At 35.5% G+C, this 21,187-nt stretch overlaps 1 protein-coding gene across 2 annotated transcripts in view; it reads left to right on the plus strand.

The window, feature by feature from the left end:
- shroom4 (shroom family member 4) overlaps positions 1 to 21,187 on the plus strand; it is a 130,197-nt gene that overhangs the window by 93,139 nt on the left and 15,871 nt on the right. For both annotated transcript variants that reach the window (XM_039766376.1, XM_039766377.1), the window contains 4 exons: positions 1,982 to 2,113; positions 5,563 to 7,945; positions 10,102 to 10,163; positions 16,741 to 17,472. In XM_039766376.1, coding sequence (XP_039622310.1) covers positions 1,982 to 2,113; positions 5,563 to 7,945; positions 10,102 to 10,163; positions 16,741 to 17,472 — 3,309 coding nt within the window. The remainder of the gene's footprint in view (positions 1 to 1,981; positions 2,114 to 5,562; positions 7,946 to 10,101; positions 10,164 to 16,740; positions 17,473 to 21,187) is intronic.

The raw sequence follows: 21,187 nt of genomic DNA on the forward strand, positions 1-21,187 counted from the left end.
GTAAATAATATACCATTATTTGGAATACAACGATCTGTGTAAATGTAGGATGAAAGAAAATGCGAGGCAACAAATGTTGAACACATAACTAAACCAGAAACTTTTTTCATGTTATAGTAATAATTGAAAAAATGTTGTTGTGAAGTGTATAATGTGTGAAGACTGAAGTCCAAATTTCAAATAAACACTTTCGCAAAAGGTTTAACAAAATAAGTGTGCTTTCATTCAAGAATATAACCGAAGAAAAAGAAATTGTTCAATTTACATGTTACTGGCAATGTGTAAAAACTGAAGCCCAACTATCAATCGATAAAAAGTACACTTTTCCGCTTGGTTGGTGCAGTGGTAAGGATTGCTGCCTTGTAATCAAGAGTTTGAAGGTTCAATACCATTTTGAGTAGTGAGCTGCTATTATTGTTGCTATTACAGTATATTACAAAAACATACTGAGTCTGTAACAGCTGGTGTAAACTTATGGTACTTGTAAAAGTTAGTGCTGAAGGGATAAAAGCAGACAAACACAGCTCTGTTATTTCTTCTTGGTGCCTTGTTGAGCAAAAAGACACAGCAGTGTCTATGGTTACTTTTCCTCGGACATGGATATTCATATCATCATGTCATTTGAACGATTTTTTCCTTCAGTTTTATTCTTGTATTCCTGAATTAAACTGAATTTGAAAATTTTTTTTTAATTCAGTTATATTCTTGAATAAAAAAAATCGTTCAAATGACATGTTAATGTGAATGTCCGATTTTTTTTATTAAAAAAATTGTTCAAATTCAGTTTTATTATTATTATTTGGGCTTCACACATCCTACACTTCACGTCAAAATTATGTCATTATTACTATGAAAACATTTTCTGTTTTAACCATGTGTTCAACATTTTTTGCCTCGCATTTCCTCTGTCATGCTATATTTACACAGATTGTTATAGCCGCGGAACACACATGAAATGTATTTATTTCAAACTACCTACATAATTCCATAGAAATGCATCGCCAGATAAACACTTCAACACAAACTTTAGCTGTGAGTATTGCAGTAGGGCAATGCCTTCATCTGACTGAATGGGGGCTGGTGGGGGGGTATAGCAGACTGTGTTCTGCTAAACCTAAACTACATATCTGCAAAACAAAAGGGGGCTACTAGCGCAGTGATAAGAAGCTACTAGCTTCTTGGCGTATGTCAGGAAAATTTAAGGAGGTTAGGGACAACGAAAAAAATCGTTATCTTCATGGATTCTAGTGTTAACTTGGTATTATGACTTTGTTTTTAGTTCACTTTTTCTTTGGTGTTTGCTCTCTTAATTGTATTTGGCTGCTAATTCATAATGAGCTAAACAGACATCAGTGTAAACAATACAAAATGCTAAAGGGCAACAACTATTTCACTAGCATTCACTTGTGCACTTATAAGTCAACAACGGTTTTATATATCCAGAACATTAAAAAAGAAAGAAAAAGCAACAAATGAACTCATGCCCAGCTAACACACAAATACTTGGCTCATTTTGTGAATATTTAATATATTTAGTTTTGAATTTCTGGACTAATACAAAACCATTAATAAACTGGGAGCTAACAGCTTGCTTAATTACAATTGGTATCCGGTTAAAAGCAGAAGCTGGTTTGGATGAAAACCTGCAGCCATAGGGTGATCCAAGGAGTGAATTTGAGAACCACTGCTTTATATGATCTTGAAAGTATCAATGTAAAAGTGCATAAAGATAGCATGATAAGCTTTAATATTAGGTCTGGTGCAGTCTTGAGAGGTATTTTTTTTCTCTGTGTATGGTTAAAATACTATTTTACAATAATAGGTCAATTTAAAATTATGTTTTGTTGATATTCACAGTGTCATTTGGATATAAATTAATGGTAATTTAATTGACACGGTAGCCATCATTCAGTTATAATAATAAATAAATAATTCAAATAAAGTTATTTTCAGTGTCTTATTTCTGTGATTTGTGTTTTAGGAGAAATGTTCCTGTAGTAAGACCTCACTCATGGCACTTGGCCAAGCATTCTGAGCAGCATCCAGACAACCCTGCCATGCACTTCCGACCAGGCAGCTTTAGTTTGTCTTGGCACTCGGGTTGTGAATCCAGGTAAGTGTACATTTTTAATTAGCATATTTTATCAACACATCCTGTTATGTTCCAATTTCACAATAATAATTTGGATTTGTGGCAAAATTACATTAACCAAGAGTTTTAATATTCTCTCAGCATCCAAGTAGATTATCTTAATTTGCTCAATATGACTTTCATTTTAAAAAGACATGTATGTTAGATTAATTTAGTGACTCTTACATAAGTGGGATATGAGTGACTGTTCATACTTGTGTCTGGCAAATGATGGTCTCTTTATCTTGTCAAGGCTGGTTCTTGCCTTCAGCCTCATTCTGTTAAGTCTCCATCTTTCATAACATTAATTGACAAAAGATAAGAAGAGTGGGTATATAAATTATCACTTCAATACATTTTCCCAAGCTGATAAGTACATTCTCTTAAGTTTATAAATGTCAAAGTTGGTTTCTTTAGAGGAGTTTGTTGTTTCACATTATTAACTGGGCTGTTAATTGGAACTTCCTTTGGTTTATGAACTCCTGATAATCATTAGCATGTGTTTTGTGTTTCCTGAAAAAATAGCAATGTACCTTTACGACTTTCCTCACAAGGACACTATTCAGTCCCTGGCACTCTAGATAGAGATTGTTCATTAAAGTTTACTGAAATGATTCCGAAAAGGCTCAGATCCTTCTTTCAAACTTGTTTTTCTAGGACAGAATAATAGAAGGTCAGAGTTATTCTGTCAGCAAAAAGTGCAGGATATTAAACGAATACTACACCTAAAAATTGTTTTCTTTATATGTTACTTACCCCATATATTTTGTAGTGATAGCTGTGAAATTTTTTTAATTGGATTTTTTGCTGTTATGCGGTGTTAGTCACCATAAACTTTTTTGTATCATAAACTTTTCTTTTCTCGGTTATGCATAAAAACATGAGCTTTTTTTTTCTCTTGGCCAACACTACAGTCGTCATGGGCTAAGTAATGTATAAAAATATAATCTTCAGGTAGAGAATTTCTTTAATCAGCTCTAGATCAGACACCATTGTAAGAGAAAAGAACCACTGTTATACAAATTTCGGTAAATCAGTCATCATGTTATTTACTCTATATTATACATTATACATGGTCATAAAGCACTTTACAGAGTAAACAAAATCTATATATATATAATTCACTAAGGCAAGACAACCATGAAAAGTACGCCGGAAGGGGCATGGATTCACTAAGCCGCCGACAAGTGAGACACCTATGGCGCACACAGGAAGGAGCCACGCCCACCAACTCCAAGACCGTTGGATACGACGACAACTCGCAGGGCCACTCCCAACTCGGACGCGACGACAGAAAAAATGGCGTCATTTATGTTCGTCTGTCGTAGAGGCCACATGCAGTGCAGGTCAGGTTAATGTCATGTACCACCGAGCTACGTTGACTGTTCATAGAGGCATGTTTCTCGCGGAGGTGAATTGCCATATGCAGTGTGTGAAACAGTTTGCGAGGGGTATCCCATGGGATCCTTAAAAGAATCCTTTAAAACTGAGGTTAAAGCACAATGAAGGAATCAGTCTTTAAAAACCAATAAGCCCTGTGCCTCTGTTTCATTACCGTCTCACCTGCTTCACCAATGCAGGCCCTGCAACAGTCGAGACGGTCTGTCAGCAGCTGAACTTCTCTGTGCCTGACCGGTTCACACAGAGGCAGCGCAAGAGAAAGCCACGTCAGAGACAGACAGAGGCACACACACAAGCAGCTGGTGGGCGGCTCTCCGTGAGTTTCTCTTGCGAGCGGACACATGACCAGGCGGTGTGTATGCTTCGAGAACGAGGCTGGACGCGGCTTGCGACTGGGCACATGAGCAGGCAGTGTGTATGCTTCGAGTGCGAGGGTGGACGCGACAGGACCATCTAGGAAAAATCATGTCGCGGATGTGATTCGCTGTATGCAGTGTGTAGAACAGTTTGCGAGGGGTTTCCCTATGTCTTTCCAGAAGTGTTCAACCATCAATAAATAATTATGCGGCGTTTGTTATGCCGCGGGTTCACTATTGTGTTGTATTTTGCTCTCTCCAGAGTTCCATCTTTTCATTCACTTACTGTTGTATTCTCACACTAACCTGTTTTAGACAACCGTGTCTTTCCAGAAGTGTTTACCATTCAATAAATAATTATGCATGAGATTAAGCGTGTGTCTAGGCGTGGGTAAGCCGTTAAACCCCATTCGGGCTGCAAACCGTGGAATTGCCACTAAGTGTGACTCATACGCTCCCACTGTTTTCGTCCCTACCCATTGTACACACACCTCCCCCTCCCACACGTTGACTGTTAATAGAGGCATGTTTCTTGCGGAGGTGAATCGCCATATGCAGTGTGTAAAACTGTTTGTGAGGGGTATCCCATGGGATCATTAAAACATTCCTTTACAACTGAGGTTAAAACACAATGAAGTGAGCAGTCTTTAAAAAATGAGTTTTCGGTTATGACACACGACCGCGTGCAGCATAGCAAAGTGTTGTACACGCTACATACAGCAATTCGCATCCGCGACAAACATGCGTCGTCTTAGATGCTCCTGCACTTTGTACACATCCACCTCGCTACGCCGCACGGACGATTGTGTGTTGGTTCGTTCCGTGCATTGTTACAATGTTGCTTTTCTTGCTGATTTATTACATTACCGATTTTGCAGATGTTAAATTTTCTCCCTGTGCTTAAAAATTATTAAAAAACCGGCCTGATTATGCGGCGTATGGTACGCAGCAGGTTGGCTAGTTTCAATATAAATGAAATGTGTACCTACATGTAAAGTAATTAATTTAAAAGGAGAAATTTTGAGCTTAAATGGAGAAATGTTTAGCAAGTACTGTACCATGCTGCATGGAAAACTTGATTTACCATACTTGGAAAGACTATAAAGCCTTGCATCCTTTCTCTGTGTTGCTGTAGTTATGTCCAGAAGGGTTTTGGCTCCTATGAAAACTGACTAGGATATGTGGGTTATGAAAACAGGTGGATTAGTAGCTTCATAACTCACTTTATGATAAAGTGGCATGATACATATAGCTGTGATCATTATTTGTATATTAAAAACTCAGTAGACAAATGCAGTAGGATTTTTTTTGTTCTTAATTTACTTTTGTTTGAAAAGTTGGAAAAATACTTGTTTAGAACAAGTATGCCAGTGTGACACAATGAGGAGGAAGCTTGATGATCTCAGAAGAATTTCCACATTTTGTGTACAGGATGAACTTTGCTATTTAGGGAATTAAAATGAGTCTATAAAGAAAATAAAAGGGAACAAAAACAATGGTAGGTTTATAGAATAGTTTAGTCATTTTTCACTTATAGAACAATTTCTAAATCTTACACTCAAAAATAGTTTAATCATACCACGAACAGCAGGAAAATGAATTGACTTCTTGATATGTAATTGTACAACATTTAATATATTAAGCTCATTTCTTCATTTTATCTTATTTTTACAGTGACATTTCAATGCAATGGAATCGACTTTCACGGCATTGCAGTACTGACCGAAGCAGTTCTATTGGAAGTATGGAAAGTCTAGACCAGCCTAGCCAGGTTTATGACAGACAGATGTCCCCGGTAGAGCAAGCTGCTTTTCACAACAAGAGGGACTCTGCATATAGCTCATTCTCAGCAAGCTCCAATACCTCAGACTGTGCCATTAGTCTCAAGCCTGAAGAATCAACTTCAATGGATAATTTACTGCGTGGATTTAGTCCTTGCAGATATAATGAAGAGAGATACTCATTTGGAGTTGGTGAGCATGGAGAACAGTCTCTGGATGGGAAATTTTTTACTGTTCCAAGCAGTGTACAAGGACTGACATCCCCTTGCAATTATGGTGATGCACGTAGCTGCATTAGTTCAAATGGTCCTCCACCTCAGCCTCCTCTTCGTAGGGAAAGTTTTGCTGCATCAAGATGTTTGCCTTCATCTGGTTGTACAGATAAGCGTAGAGCGTCTGCACCTGTAGACATGCTACATCTATCGGATAACTGGTTTGCTGGATCCAACCTGAAAGATAGTAGTGAGCATACATACTCTGATGTAGTAAACTCCACATACTCAAGTGATTTTAAAGATGGTAGTGCAACAGATCAATACTATACTTTAAACTCCCAAACAGAAAACACAGATTGTTTTTGCCCACAGACTATGACAAGCATGAAAAATGTACATAATCAAGAATTAGTCATCACACAAAAAAAGTCTAGTCCTACCTTAAATTTGACAAGACCAGAGGGGATTCATTGCCATAAAGACCAAAGTAAATCTTGTGGAAAGGAAGATCGATCAGACACATGTGCTATGCCCAAATATGTAAAGAAAAAAGAAAATTTGATGGTCCATCCTGTCCATAGACACAGTGCACCAGAACAGCTGTCTTCGCAGGAGTTACGATTGCTTGATACTTCCAACAATTGTCAAGACAGGCAAGCATCTCAAGATGTGGTAGTATGTAAAGATTCATCTTTGAACCTTAACAATGAGCAAGTATTTCTGCCAAGGCATGAACCTGTGCAAAGTGAAAACATAAACAATTGTGATGAATGGACTGACAGCCGATGCTCCACACCAAGATCAGCCACGTTTTTAGACAGAGAAGGATCCAATCCCAGTTCTTTAGATGTGTGCAGTCTGGAACGGTCACATGGTAAACCAGTTGACCAACAGTTACAAGCTTCATCAGAATTCCTAGACCAAAACATTGGTTATGAGATGACAGATTCTAGCATGAACAAGCTATTGAAGGAGAACGAGAAGAAGCCAGTAAAAAAACCAGAAGTGCCTGCAAAGCCTGCTCCATTTCGTCAGCCTAGATCATCAAAGGCTAGACGCAGAAGTGAACGCTTTGCCACCAATCTGCGTAATGAAATTCAAAGAAAGAAAGCTCAATTACAAAAAAATAAAGCCTCCTCAGCCCTTTTGTATGGAGAGGAAACGATGGAAGAAGTAAATGAGCTGCCTGAGTATGAATCTTCATGCAGTGATGGCTCTCCTACCTCACAAATTAGTTCCACCAGTTCATGTACATCCTCTAGAACTGTTGATGTGCAAATGCAACATCCTGTTTCTAAAAGTCCTGAGATATTAAATTCTCCTCCACATCAAACTCTTCCTTCAAATTTTGATAACCAACAGCAAAACCCAGCCCTAGAGCACTTTGAACAAAGAGAGAATCATGGGACAAACATTAGAGGTAGTAGATGGAAGTGGACACCTGAACACAAGCTGCAGCTTCAAATAAAACCAGATTTTAAAGATAGAGTTTCATTGGAAACAATAAAAAACACCAAGGACCCTCCATTATCAACAGCGGAGGAGTGTGACATACCTCCCTTTGCAGACCGAAGGAAATTCTTTGAGCAAACTAGCAAAAATCAGTTTACAATACAATGTACAGATATGTTGTTTCGGAGTAACAAATTAGATCATTCTGGAAAATGCTTAGAGAAGGATAGATGTAATGAAAATAATATCCTGCAGCCTACAAGGAGATCTTCAGTCGGACAGATTTATTCATCTCAAGGAACAGGCTTACCACTTCCCACAAATACAAGATCTGTGGAGCACCAAACATGTCACAAAGACAAGTCAGAACCTCTGTTGGATTATAACTACTATCAGTATTGTGGTGCTGCTCTAACAAAGACTGAAGATTCCAAAATTGAGCATGCAAGTGAAGATGGCAGAACATTATCTGTTAAACAAAATAGACAACCACATGACATTTTCTTGCCTTCCATGCCTCCAGATCATTGTAATTTGTCCAATACTGTTTATGGAGTTTGTACTCCCTGTGACATTGCTTATGACACTTCAAGAAGACCTTCATTTGAGGTAAGCAAAAACTGGCATGTAGTCCTCATTTTTCTAGCTTTTCTCTTTTACTGATGTATTTTCTTTCATGGTTATGGTTTTTCTTTTTATTTTAGAGATTTATACTTTTGAAGGAGTTGACTGGAACAACTGTATAGTAATGTAATATTAATTGGTTGAAAGAGGAATGGTTTGTGAAAGAGAGGCAGCCACCTATCTTTATTCCTTTAAAGACTGCAAATGGGTTCCAGTTTTTTTTTTCTGTATGGTCTGTAACAAAATGAACTTACTCAAGCCTCAATATAAATGCAGAGGATATGTCTTCACACAAGTAGACTAAAACACTGAAAATGTAGTTTCAGAAGGTGGACCTTGAGTTATTGTAGTAAAAGCCAAGGAAATATTAAGATGTGGTCATATAAGACTAGAACTGATACACAAGAAGAGCAAAAGGAGAACGCAAAGATAAAGTTTAGTAAAAGAAGCAAAGAATTGGTGAGACTATAAAACCAAATGACAAAAGTGGACAAGATTTCTCAAATGCATACATAGCCCTTCACTGAAAGAAAGACAGATTTTTTTAAAGAACTTTTACAGGAGAGGAGCATGCAGACTGTAGATAAGCATCAGGGGACATGGCTAACAACAGAAAAGTGGTGGGCTCTAGGGTGAGTGTTACATACAGTAGAAGCTATATGGCATTGCACATTCTGTAAATAATTTTATAAAAGAGGAACATTTATTTGGAGTTTCGCTACCTCAGTATAATTAAATTGTATGATGATCTTAAATTTGGTATCATTTAGTCAAGAATTTATCTCAAAACTTTTAAGTGCTTTTCCTGATTACTGTAACAGTCCTTTTAAACTTAGAATGTTTTCACTAGGTTCATGTTGTTGTTTTCTGGTTTTGTTCCATATCCTAGGGGATTAGATTGTTAGATGTTAAATTAATTTATGGCTATAAATTATTTAAATGGTTTGTGCATAAGTAAATTCCTCAGTGACCCACAGTGGTTTGTTCCTCCCTCTTCTCTATTACTGCAAAACTATGCTCTTCACTAGCAGTGATCCTGTATTTACAAAAGCACTTTTAAAAAATAAATTGATGATTTATTTAGACAGATTTGTTTTTCTCCAGGTTTTTGAAAATATCGATTCATTACTGATTATGTTATGTGCAGCTTGTGAAAGTGTTATATGCTGTAAGAATTGAACCCAATGCAAACCTCTTTAACAAAGCAGGTTTGTTATTTAATTCACCAAAAACATCCTTTGTTGTACTGAAACTTTTCTGTGCAGCCAGCTTGCCTTATTTGTAAAGCTGTAATTAGAAAGAAAACCAGAAATGCACACTATTTGAAAAAGTCTTAACTCGCCATAATTTGCATTTTTAAGTTGATGCTCATACAGCAAGTATAGCCACAATTGTATGTATAAATTACTGAAACTTGTAGGGAAAATTAACCCTTTTCTTTATCCTTACAGGAACATCATGTTTTCTTACAACTGCCCAAAGCTATCATTATTTCTACCTTACTATATGTGTGGAAAATGTTTAGAGCATGCAAAATGAGTAATTATTTTAATGTAGTCATATTAATACAAGGTACTAATTGCAGAGAAAACCAAAGCAAGTAGATGGTAAAAGCATGATAAACTTACTAGTAAAATGTCCAAATCAAAATTTCCAGATTATGCAGTGAAAATAAAAATGAGATCAGTAATCATATCTCAAAATCAAAGTCAGAGACAGAGTTAAAAGCTTTTGTTATTGCATGTTAAGACTAGCCATGACTAGTGTGTAAAATGTATGTTTTAGTGTATAAAAGTAACAAGTTATTTTTTCTTCCTCTCTGCCATTTGTGTAAATATATATAGTGTTAGTGAAAATAGTGCCATCTTAACACATGAAGTGTAGATGCATGGTATTCACTATGACCTGCAGTAAAAAAAATAAAGATTGTTAAAGGGTATGATAAAACATGGTAATCACGTGTTTTCTGGAAAAACACTTTGTTTTTCTAGACTTCTGAAGAATGATAATGTTTATGTAAGATCCTTTCAGTTTTAATTTAAATAACTATATGTTTGTTAATATATGTTCTTATGACTAACAAGGAAAGAATCTTATAAGCTTGAATTTCACTTGATTAAACACACATTCCTCTTTTACAGATGTTTCCTGTGGAAGAGCGGGAACAAACAAATACCAATAGGAAGTCGAATTTGTCCGAGAAGTAAGGCAGTTCCTTATTTCTTTCTTGTGTACTGAAGAGTAACCCATTACTCACTGTCTTTTAAAATGAGCCTTGTGCTTCTAGAATGTTATAAAAATGCAATTAAATTAAAAATTGGATGTTCAGAGTGCTATATATGCTTTTGATGCCATATCAATGTCAGCAGCATGGAAATTATCTGGTGAAGCTAATACAAATGCAATATCAATCACTATTTATCAACACAGTGTATAAAACTCTTAAGGCAAAAATGCTAAATCCTTGCATCTCACCAGGTATAGGTACTACTGTTTTGAAACCTTTTAGTGAGAAAAGCCCTATATAAATGTAAAGAAGTAATATCATTAAAGCATTATCTTAATTGGCCTAAGCTGATCAGCAGATGGAAAAAGTGTGGGAGAATTGCAGTGAATTTTAATTGCTTTACTTGTCAGACTGGAAAAACAGAGTGGATCTGCAGTTGGGATGTGGCAACTTATGATTTTAGAAGAGTGTAGTGTACTGTATCATGCTGCTTCATTTTATCTAAACACTGTATGTGTGGTGTAGTGGTTAAGGCTCAGGACTTCAAAGCCTGAGGTTTTGGGTTCAAATCCTGTTACTGACACTATATGACCATGAGCGAGACCCTAAATCTGCTTGAGCTCCAGTTGGGGTGGCGAACAAAAGAAATGTTATCACATCTATCTCTCAAATGTTGTAAGTTGATCTAATAATAGTAAGTTGCCTATGAAAGAGCATCACTGTGATCTTTCTTAATTGTTTCAGATAGAGCAGAGTATGTTGAGAGTTCTTGACCATAACAGTTTTGTCCTCCCAATTAGGAACCATTTACTCCTCACATATTAACATGTGTTATGAGTTACAATCAGAAGTAAATACACTTTACGTCTGTGATTGGATAACCCAGACAACATTCTGAGCTGATCAGAAATGGATAGCAACCTCCTTTAACACAACTGAAAATGCCAATGTGTTTTCTGTCGGCATACTAAAACCACATAAGCAGAAAGTGATATTGTTTGTCTATCCGGATACAGTGAATACACTACAAACACATTTTGTTGCCAGATATATAATGTAATCTAGTTAATTCATATCTGAATGCTGTCCAGTATAAAATGGGTGTTAAAGCTTAGAGTACTGTAAAGAGTGGTGCCCAGATGCTTGAATTTCTCCAATCATTCTCCAGACTGGCTAATGACATACATACAGGAGAGTAATCATTTTCCTTTACCACCAGTTCTTTTGTTTTGTTGATGTTTAGTTCTGTACTATTTAGGATTTACTAAATAAATTTACCAATGTATTTATCTTATTCCTTAACACAGACTTGTCATAACTTATGATGATACCCTTAAGAGTGATGTCATCAGCAGACCTGATCATTCTTTCAAATTCTGATTTTGAATTGCTGTTGTTGCTGTACAATGGATAAAGGAATGGTGCTGAGACAAAATCCTCCGGAACACTTGTAATTTAAGTTAAGGGCTTGAAGATTTTGCCTTTTAGCTTCACTACGCGCCTTCCATCATGGAAAAAACTACAATAGTTAATAATGCAAGCACTTACTTATATCCATGTTTATCAGTTTATTAAAAAGTTTTCAAAGGTGTAATAAAGTTAAAGGCAGTAACCAATAAAAGGATTTTGGCGTACTATATTTACTGGGTTTAATTCTGTCCCAGTGTATTGCTTGTTTAAGTGATATCCACAGCTATTTTTAAGCTATTTTTATATCTAGAGTAAATGCTACATCATAAAATGCTCTGAACCAAGAAAATTATATTTACAATACACATTTACAGTATATCCTGATCTGTATCAATCTTTTGTAAGACCTTTTCTACAGTACTAATGTTTAATCATCTTGATACCAAAAAGGCAGAATAGCAATAAGTGTAAAATTCCAAAACTCGCCAACACAAAATATTATAGGAACGATTAGCATCCAGTTTATGAAAAATATATTCAGGTTCAGTGTGATAAAATTCTTCACACACATATACATACAGATCATAGATTAATAGAAGGATTCAATTTGCAATTGATGTCTGTAATTAGTTTCTTATTCAGTCAATTAGTGTATGTTCCCTTCATGCTAATGCTGCTGCTTGTTGGAATGCAAATGATATATGTTAGACTCACTTGGTTGTCTTAGGGTGCAAGAAGAATCGAAAGGTTTAGACTGTCCTGACCTTGCTGCATAGTTGCCACTAGCTGTTTTCAGTACAGTAGATCCACAAAACTGAAGAATATACAGTATACTCGGTGTACATAATATGTAATTTAATGTAATAGATACAGTATAATGGTGAGGAACAATTTATTTAAAAAGTCAAATCAAAAGAATAAAATGCATCTGTAGTCAATTCTCAATACATTACAACCTTTTGTACTCTAATTAGCCCATGTTTACATTATTTAAGGTACTTGTTTATTGCATTGTAAGTATAGTTTAAAAATTATATTACAAATACGTCTTTAAAGAAATATAGTATCAGCCATTTTGACTAGGGTGCATTGATATGAGTATCTTCACCAGTACTAATAATTGATTTTTCCCTGGTCTTAACTACTGATTCCAATACTAATATTAATAATTTGGCACCTTTTTCTGCACTTCCTTTAGAAATTGTAATCAACTGTATACATTAACTTATTATTTAAATAATCCCAGACTATTTAAACAAAATAAGCATTTATTTCCCTTTTAACTTTACCAGATTAACTGTCAAATTGTTTCAACAGACAGCTCTTGATATAACTGTCTATCATCTAAAGGAATGAAATATAATTTATGTTTAAGTGAAAATTTGAAGACAAACAATAGAACACTGCCCAATTGAGCAATAAGAATAATTGGCGAAAAAAAAGAAACTCGTGCACATTGAGCTCCAATCTGTACAAATTGAACTCTAAAGTCAGTTTTTGAATATGTGGTGTCAATTTAAATATACAGTATATGGAGCCAGTTTTGAAAATATAAAATCAGTTCTGATATACAGTATATGAGATCAGTTTATGAATAAAGACACATTTTATATGTAAAGTAAAATCCAATATATATCGTTGTTGGTGACTTATAAATATATACCTGATATACAGTATATTGACTGAATATATATAAAGTCAAGCCTGATACTTGGTTTAGTTTGAATTAATAAAGCAAAACGATTCAAGAGCATTTGAAATGTCTGAAGCAGGGTCCTACTATGTCATACTGAGTAAAGTTAGCACATTTTAATTATAATAATAGAGAAGTTAAGAAATGGATGGCACAAAAAGAGAAATTCAGCAAATGTACTTTACTTTATAGATTAACTGTTTTGTGTAACTTTGATTTGTAAACATAATTGGTCAAGCTGGTACAGAGTACCTTGTCAATGGCTTCCACTCGTAAGCAGGACATCCAGCTATAGTATAGTTAATACTAGCTGATGCTTATGCCAACGGGACCTTGTCCATGTAGGTGAGGAGCACATATTTAGCATACAAAAGTAAAGCAAACTTGATGTTTGACATTCATTACTTCAAGGTTGTTTGTCATATATGAGAGTTCACTTTTTATAGTCAGCATTCATATATATATAATTTAAATTCATGTACAGTATATTGAAATTCATAAATAGTGGTCTATCCATACATCCATCCATTTTTTCAGAGACCTGCCAAATCAAGTTTAATTGTCTAATAATTTTCAAAACATTTGTAGCCTCAACCTGAAATTAATTTTCTATGGTTTTGATTTTGTAGTTGGCCCAAGATAGATCTACTCATTATTAAATTATGTAAATTACACATTTCTAGTATTAGTGATTTATATTGTATATTTTCTGTTTTAGGACCAAGTTATCATGCATGCTGAAAACCACAAAAGCAAATATAATGTTATCATTGAATTTCTAATCATGGATGGCAATACACCTTTAGAGACTCAGTCTTGTCTAGTAGACATAGACCAGCCCCTTCTATATACCACAGTAAAACAATGAAATACCGAATTCTGACTTGTTTGGACATGTCTTACAGATGACAGAATGTCTTGCTGACCTTTGACACTGAAAAAAGTAGAAAATGTTATTGCAATGAAGAATCAAAGATTGTGGGCATGTAACATAACTAATTTGTATAGATAATGCCATATGTTAGCTGAATCTTTATTAAATATTAAACATGAGCTGGGTGATGGAATCCCAGAATATTGACACCTGGAATAAAGCATTACCACATCCAATATTCCAAGGAGAATTTCAAGTTAATGAATTCAAATTGGGAAATATTTAAGATGTTCTAGGGAATGAAACTTGGATACCTCAGTATGACCCAGAATTCAAACAGCGATCAAAGCATGGTGTGAACCTAACGAAATAGATTGAGCAATTCATCTTCTGCTGATAAAATACCCACTGCCACTGTAAGGAAAGGCTACTTTGTGAACATTAACATTGTATTCAAAGACATACTACACCCCACCTCACCTGATCTCGAAACCTGTCCATTGTGACAACTACCTGTTTCCCATTCTGAGGTGCACCATATCCAAGGTGATTTACAAAGCAAATTATAATAAATACTAGAATGAAGGTGCAAGCAAAGAGAAGAAGTTAATGTTAAGTTAAAGTAAGCACAAGGGAGTAGCACTGCTAAATAATTATACAGTACTTTCAACTGGACCAAGACAAAAAGCAGTATCCTGAACTCTTTCTTAGTGCAGCAACAGTTATCCTGTAGGAGAGAAGTCCAACAGTTTCGTGAAAAGGTGTGTTTTCAAAAAACGCCTAAACACAAGTAAATTGAGGACAGTTTGAATAGAGAAAGAGATCATTCCGCAGCTTTGGATCAAGAATGGAGAAACATTGTCAAGTCTTGGCATGTCTGGCAGGAGTAGATATGGTCAATAGACAGGCAAACATAGAACAGAGACTACTTGAAGGGACATAAGAAGAGACCAAGGATTGGAAATATTGAAGAACAGAGAACTGTAGGTCAAGACAAGAGTTTTGAACTGGATCTTTGTAGCAACAGGAAGGAACTCAGAAAATTAAATTGATATTAGATATTTGTAACCTTTTTTATCGCCTGATTTTAATGTGTTATCACACATTCCTAAATCTGAGATTTTATCATTGGATTATAACTTGTGCAGCTCAGAAGAGTGTCTTAACTTCTCAAAAGGACAATGATGTCGAATTTATATCTAATTTATGCCTAGTCAGTTTATAAAGAATATGTAGTTTGTTAAGTAATCTGTGTTACTGTGTAGTGTTTCCTGTTAGGCTACATTTTTAGTTATGCTAGATTTTCTTTGTTTTATAAACCTCAAATGTGCCAAATAAAGCAATTGAAAAGGCATAATGTTTGCAGTTCTTGGTGTCTCACCATAGGATCTTTTTAATATTTATGTTAATGCAGTTGCCAACAAGGGACCAGAGGCATTTTAAGTGTAGTACATAATTAGACGAGGGTGAGTGAGTACCACTTCCTCTTGCCTACATCATAAATGCATGTAGTGCGATTGGTAGCATATGGATACTTTCTTAATTAGAATAAAAACAAAAAAGTAAGTGAGTACACACCAGTTTGTTTGTTCCATTGTACATGAGTGTGAATTCATGGCTGTTGATTTGCTAAAAGAGGATAAACAAAAATGTAAGTATTCAGTTACAAGTTGGGCAATCCCATAAAGTATCCATAAATTTCATAAAAGTCTATTCAGAGGTTTTGTTTGACTTGGTAAAAATTATAAAGACAGACAAAAACCAAAGCACATTTTATTTATGTAAATAAATGATGAAAGGTTGTTGACCATCGTATCATATGATTTGTAAAGAGTTTACACAACCATTTGGGCCAGATAAAATACCCCTGTGTCAGACTCATCCAGATCTCTTCTACCTTGCAAGACAAAATATTTAATCCAAATCATGAACTGTGCCATATTATTCAGATCAAAAACTAGAATTAGTCTTTTTTTTAATGTTCTAAAATGTTCTTTATTTTAATTGTTTTTCTGTAAAATTAGTTTCCTTAAGATTTAGACATTTTCCTTTTTATGTGCACATTTCAGTAGTCATAGATTAATTGTAGTTAATGCTCAGTTGAGTGCAACACATTAATTCTCTTATATTCATCCTCATTGAACATTCTTAACTTAAAGCTTTAGGACATGTAAATACTAAAACATTTTGCACTTTATTGTAGCATATTTTATTCAAATTTAATACCATGCTTTTGCTGTGCTTTGATGTAAATTATTGTATTACATTAAATGAGTGACCTTTAATCTTCAAACCTCATAAAATTTTGTTCCTTGTACGGAGCACTTGGTTTTTTTTTTCTTAAACATTTGAGCAGTCTGCCAATTGCTTATGGTTCAAGTTCGTTTCTGCTTTGTGATGAATCAACAAACTGTCTTCAGTTAAAGCTTAAAAAGATTACATTTTTTCAGTATAACAATTATTTAATTTATTTTTTTTAATTGCCTACTAGTTAAACTATATAAATGATCTGCTTTAAGGAAAACTAATGAATGTATTTTAGGACAATTCTTTATTAATATGTTTTCTTTTTCTAGGGAATTCCACTACAGTAGGGACGGCATAAACTATGGAGATACATTTCAACAATGTCAAAGCCCCACTGAAAGAAACTGGAGCCATCAACATGCTGTATCCACTTCAGACTGGAATATAGTTAAAAGAGATGTGTCTCCCACTGAGGAACAAATAGAAGACCATAATAAGAACACTCAGAGAATGAGAGCCATGTCAGATAATAACATTTCTGTGGATGTGAAAAAGTTGCACAGAAATGCAATAATGGAGGGGCAGGTAATTTTCTTTGACCCGGAAGAAGTAAGACAAGGAAGCAATCATGCTGTTTTTGACCATGCTACCCAGAAGAAAGGGTCACCTCCTCCTAGACCACCACCTCCAGATTGGGAGAAGTATAAACAGAGAAGGGCATCTCACCACACCCACTGCAGTTCATATTTTCTTTCAGACACACCAACCTTACCTAATAACACGCTTAATCCACCTTCAGAATCAACAGTGCCATCTACTGATCTAAAGTTACCTAGACATCGATCACAAAGCCTGCCTACAAAGAATGTCTCTGAAAGTTACATGTATTGTCATAAAGAGCTTGCAAACTCTGAAATATTTCAACAATATACATCACCCCCCAAATCCATCAGTTCAGCCTCCTGGACAGAAAAACAAGAAATGAATCCTCAGGTATCTGAAGATTTTCATGTTTCAAGGATTATGGGCAAATGTGCCCTTACAGATGTTTCTCAGTCCAGGTGAGTGGGCACTCCTTTTCTACAAAAGCAGTTCATAAAAGGCATGTGACATAATAGTAAGACGTATTCATGGTAACTGTTAAGGTTGAAGATGTAAGCCCCAGAGTGAGTCACTTAACTGTTTTAATAGAGATGTATAAATTAATATTTTGAGTAATAAAATGTATGTTGTTAAACTACCCCGCAAGCATTCTTTTGTGATATTTTATGTTTTTAGCAAAGCTTTCAAGTGCTGAGGTTATTTTATTCAAATGAGTAAAGAGTTTCAGAGAATTAATTTTACACACGTTATTTCGTTCAGATTCATCCTAAACACAGTTTACAGTAATCCCTCCTCGATCGCGGGGGTTGCGTTCCAGAACCCCCCGCGATAGACGAAAATCCGCGAAGTAGAAACCATATGTTTGTGTAGTTATTTTTATATATTTTAAGCCCTTATAAACTCTCCCACACTGTTAACATTATTAGAGCCCTCTAGACATGAAAATAACACCCTTTAGTCAAAAGTTTAAACTGTCCTCCATGACAAGACAGAGATGACAGTTCTTTCTCACAATTAAAAGAATGCAAATAGATCTTCTTCTCTTCAGGAGCAGAGAATTTCAGAGGAGAGAGAGAGAGAGCGCTCGCAAAGAAAAGCAAACAATCAAAAAATCAATACTTGTGCTTTTAAGTTTGCTGCAGAATTTTTTAGAGGAGCGTTAGTATCTTCTAAGCAAACAGCTTCTGTGCAAACAGCCCCTCTGCTCACATCTCCTCCGTCAGGCGCAGAGAGAGAGAGCGAGATTAAAGCAACAATCAAAAAATCAATACGTGTGCTTTTAAAATATGCCGAGCACCGCAATAAAGCTGCATTTTTTTAGAGGAGCGTCAGTATCTTTTAAGCAAACAGCCTCTGTGCAAACAGCCCCTCCATCAGGCGCAGAGAATGTCAGAGAGGGTGAGAGAGAGGCAGAGACAAGCAAACAATCAAGCTCCGCGGGATGCATATCTTATAGCATTGAGGAGTTTTAGTTAATATGTAATACATGCTCTGATTGGGTAGCTTCTAAGCCATCCGCCAATAGCGTCCCTTGTATGAAATCAACAGGGCAAACAAACTGAGGAAGCGTGTAGCATAAATTAAAAGACCCACTGCCTGCAGAAATCCGCGAACCAGCGAAAAATCTGTGATATATATTTAGATGTGCTTACATTTAAAATCCGCGATAGAGTAAAACCGCGAAAGTCGAAGCGCGATATAGCGAGGGATTACTGTACATCTAATTTTGAATAGATTAGTCCTAGGGACAAAACAATATAAAAGTAGCCGGTACATTTAACCTTCACTCTTAACTGTTATCTGCCTTGAGACTCGGGAGTATTCACCCCTTTGGACTTTTTAACATTGAATTGTGTTTCAGTATGGGACTGTGATGTATTTAACGGAGTTGTTTGTCACTTTTTTCAATATGATGAACTTTATAAAGTCAGTTTTTTTCTAAATTGATAAAAACAGAAAATAATTGATAATGTAGGTATTCACCCTCCAGGGTTAAGACTTGGTACAATCATCTTTGGTAGTGACTAAAGTTGTGATTTTCGTTGGAAAGTCTCTATCACCATGGCACATCTTGACACTGGAATTTGTGCTCATTCTTATTGGAAAAATTGCTCAAAACCCATTAAGTTGAATGAAGACTGTTTGTGAATTGCAGCATGCAAGTCTTTCCACAGATGCGGTGTTGAACAGGGGTCTGGGTGTTGACTGGGCAACTCATGGACATTAACCCTTTTGGTTTTAAGCCACTATATTATGACTTTTGCAGTTACGTTTGTGGTCATTGTCCTGTGATAAATCATTTTCCAAATGTTCTTGCGGCCTGTATGCAGGTTTTCCTCAAGGATTTTTCTGTACATCTATTTTCATCTATCTTTTGTGAGTTTTCCAGTTGCTGCCATAAAGAATCATCCACAAAGTACAATGATGCCACCATGCTTTACTGGAGGAATGGTCTTCCTCAGTAAGATGTTCAGTATTAGGCTTACATCAAGGATAGCACTTAACATTGAAGTCCAAAAATGCAGTTTTATTTGATCTCATTAGACCATATAATCTTCTTCAAAATTGTTGAGTTAGTTACATGTCCTTAGGCAAACCCAGACCTAGCTGTGATATGAGGGTATTTTCTTCCTTCCACCTTTCCATAAAATCCAGATTTATGAAGTGTGCATGCAGCTTCTCTTGTTTCCATCATGCACACCTGTCTGCAGTGCTTTTAGAGTTGCACTATGCCTTGTGGTGGCTTTCCTTAGTACGGAGTTCTGGTAGATGTTCATTTTTGGTGATTGACTTCACTGTATATGATTTATATTATGTGCATTTTAATTTTCTCATATCCTAGCCATGACTGGCTTTTTTCAAAAACCTTGTCTTAGATCAGTTTGGAATATGCCTAGGCTTTAATGGTGTATCATTTCTTAGGAAATACACTAACAGAAAAATCCCCCAGATTCGTATGTATTTATTATAAAAGCTTATGGAACATCTCACTTCCATACAAATGTACTCCAACCAAGTAATTAAATGAGTTAGAAAAGATGAATGGTTACTTCTGAAGTAATTTACATGTATCATAGCCAGGGATTGAAGATTTGAGATATCAGTTATTGTTTTTCATTTTTAACTAACTTAAATTCCATCTGAACTAGTGTGGTGCGGAGGTATCACCCGTTGCGTGGCTGCATTCGGGTCCGAATCTGGATCTTGAGTTGGTTTTTCGTGTGGTGGGTGCGGCAATGCATTTTATCAGTGTGTGCTCCTAACCTCTCCTCCTCTACAAGAATGTCTTTATTTCTCACTTTAACTATTGAATAAATTGTGTTTTAATTGGCAAAAATGAAATACTTTATGGTTTCATGTGGGGAAACAAGTTCACAAGGGTGAATATTTTATGATTTTTTAAGGTAACCTTTTTATGTATAACCAGTGAATTTTGAATGTTTCAATTCTATCAAATTCCAAACTAGTGGGAATTTACTTTTATATGAGTTGCCATGTGTGCATGCAAAATGTTTATAATAAGGCATAGGTCTCACAGATATAAACCTTTCTTTGCAGTTATTTTACTTCTCTTTTACTTTATTTTTTTTACTTCTGATATTATCCAGTCATTTGGTAATGAAACCATTTTTGTCTGGATTAAACTAAGTTGTTATGAAGTTCATGAATACTTTTTTTACTGAAATACCTTGGGTGCTACTCACAGTTTGATATAAACATTATGTTCCAGGTCTTCCATGTTACTCTGTCCATCTCAGATTTCTTGAATTTATTGTCGGCTTGGATTGTGGAAATTCTTAAATGTACAGCAGTGGTTCTCAACCTGTGGGGCAGGCCCCTGGTGGGGGTTAGGGGCGCAAAGATGTGAAAAAAAGAAAACAAGAATCAGAAATATGAAAAAAATCTGTTGAAACCAAAACAAATTAACTTAAACTACATTCTGATACTAGAACAATAAATATATAGTTAGATAAATGTTGATAAAAGTTAAGTAGGTATAATAAAATATGCATCTACATTTAAAAAAAAAAATGTTGGGGGGGGGCGCGATTAAAACTGTTATGAAAACTCAGGTCGCAAATACTTAAAGTTTGAGAAACGCTAATGTACAGAGTATGGCAAGGTCCTTGAGGTAGAATTTGAAGATCTTCTTAATCCTTTTCTTCCAAGTAT

The sequence above is a fragment of the Polypterus senegalus genome, chromosome 10 (genome assembly GCF_016835505.1).
Source record: "Polypterus senegalus isolate Bchr_013 chromosome 10, ASM1683550v1, whole genome shotgun sequence".
Taxonomy (NCBI): domain Eukaryota; kingdom Metazoa; phylum Chordata; class Cladistia; order Polypteriformes; family Polypteridae; genus Polypterus; species Polypterus senegalus.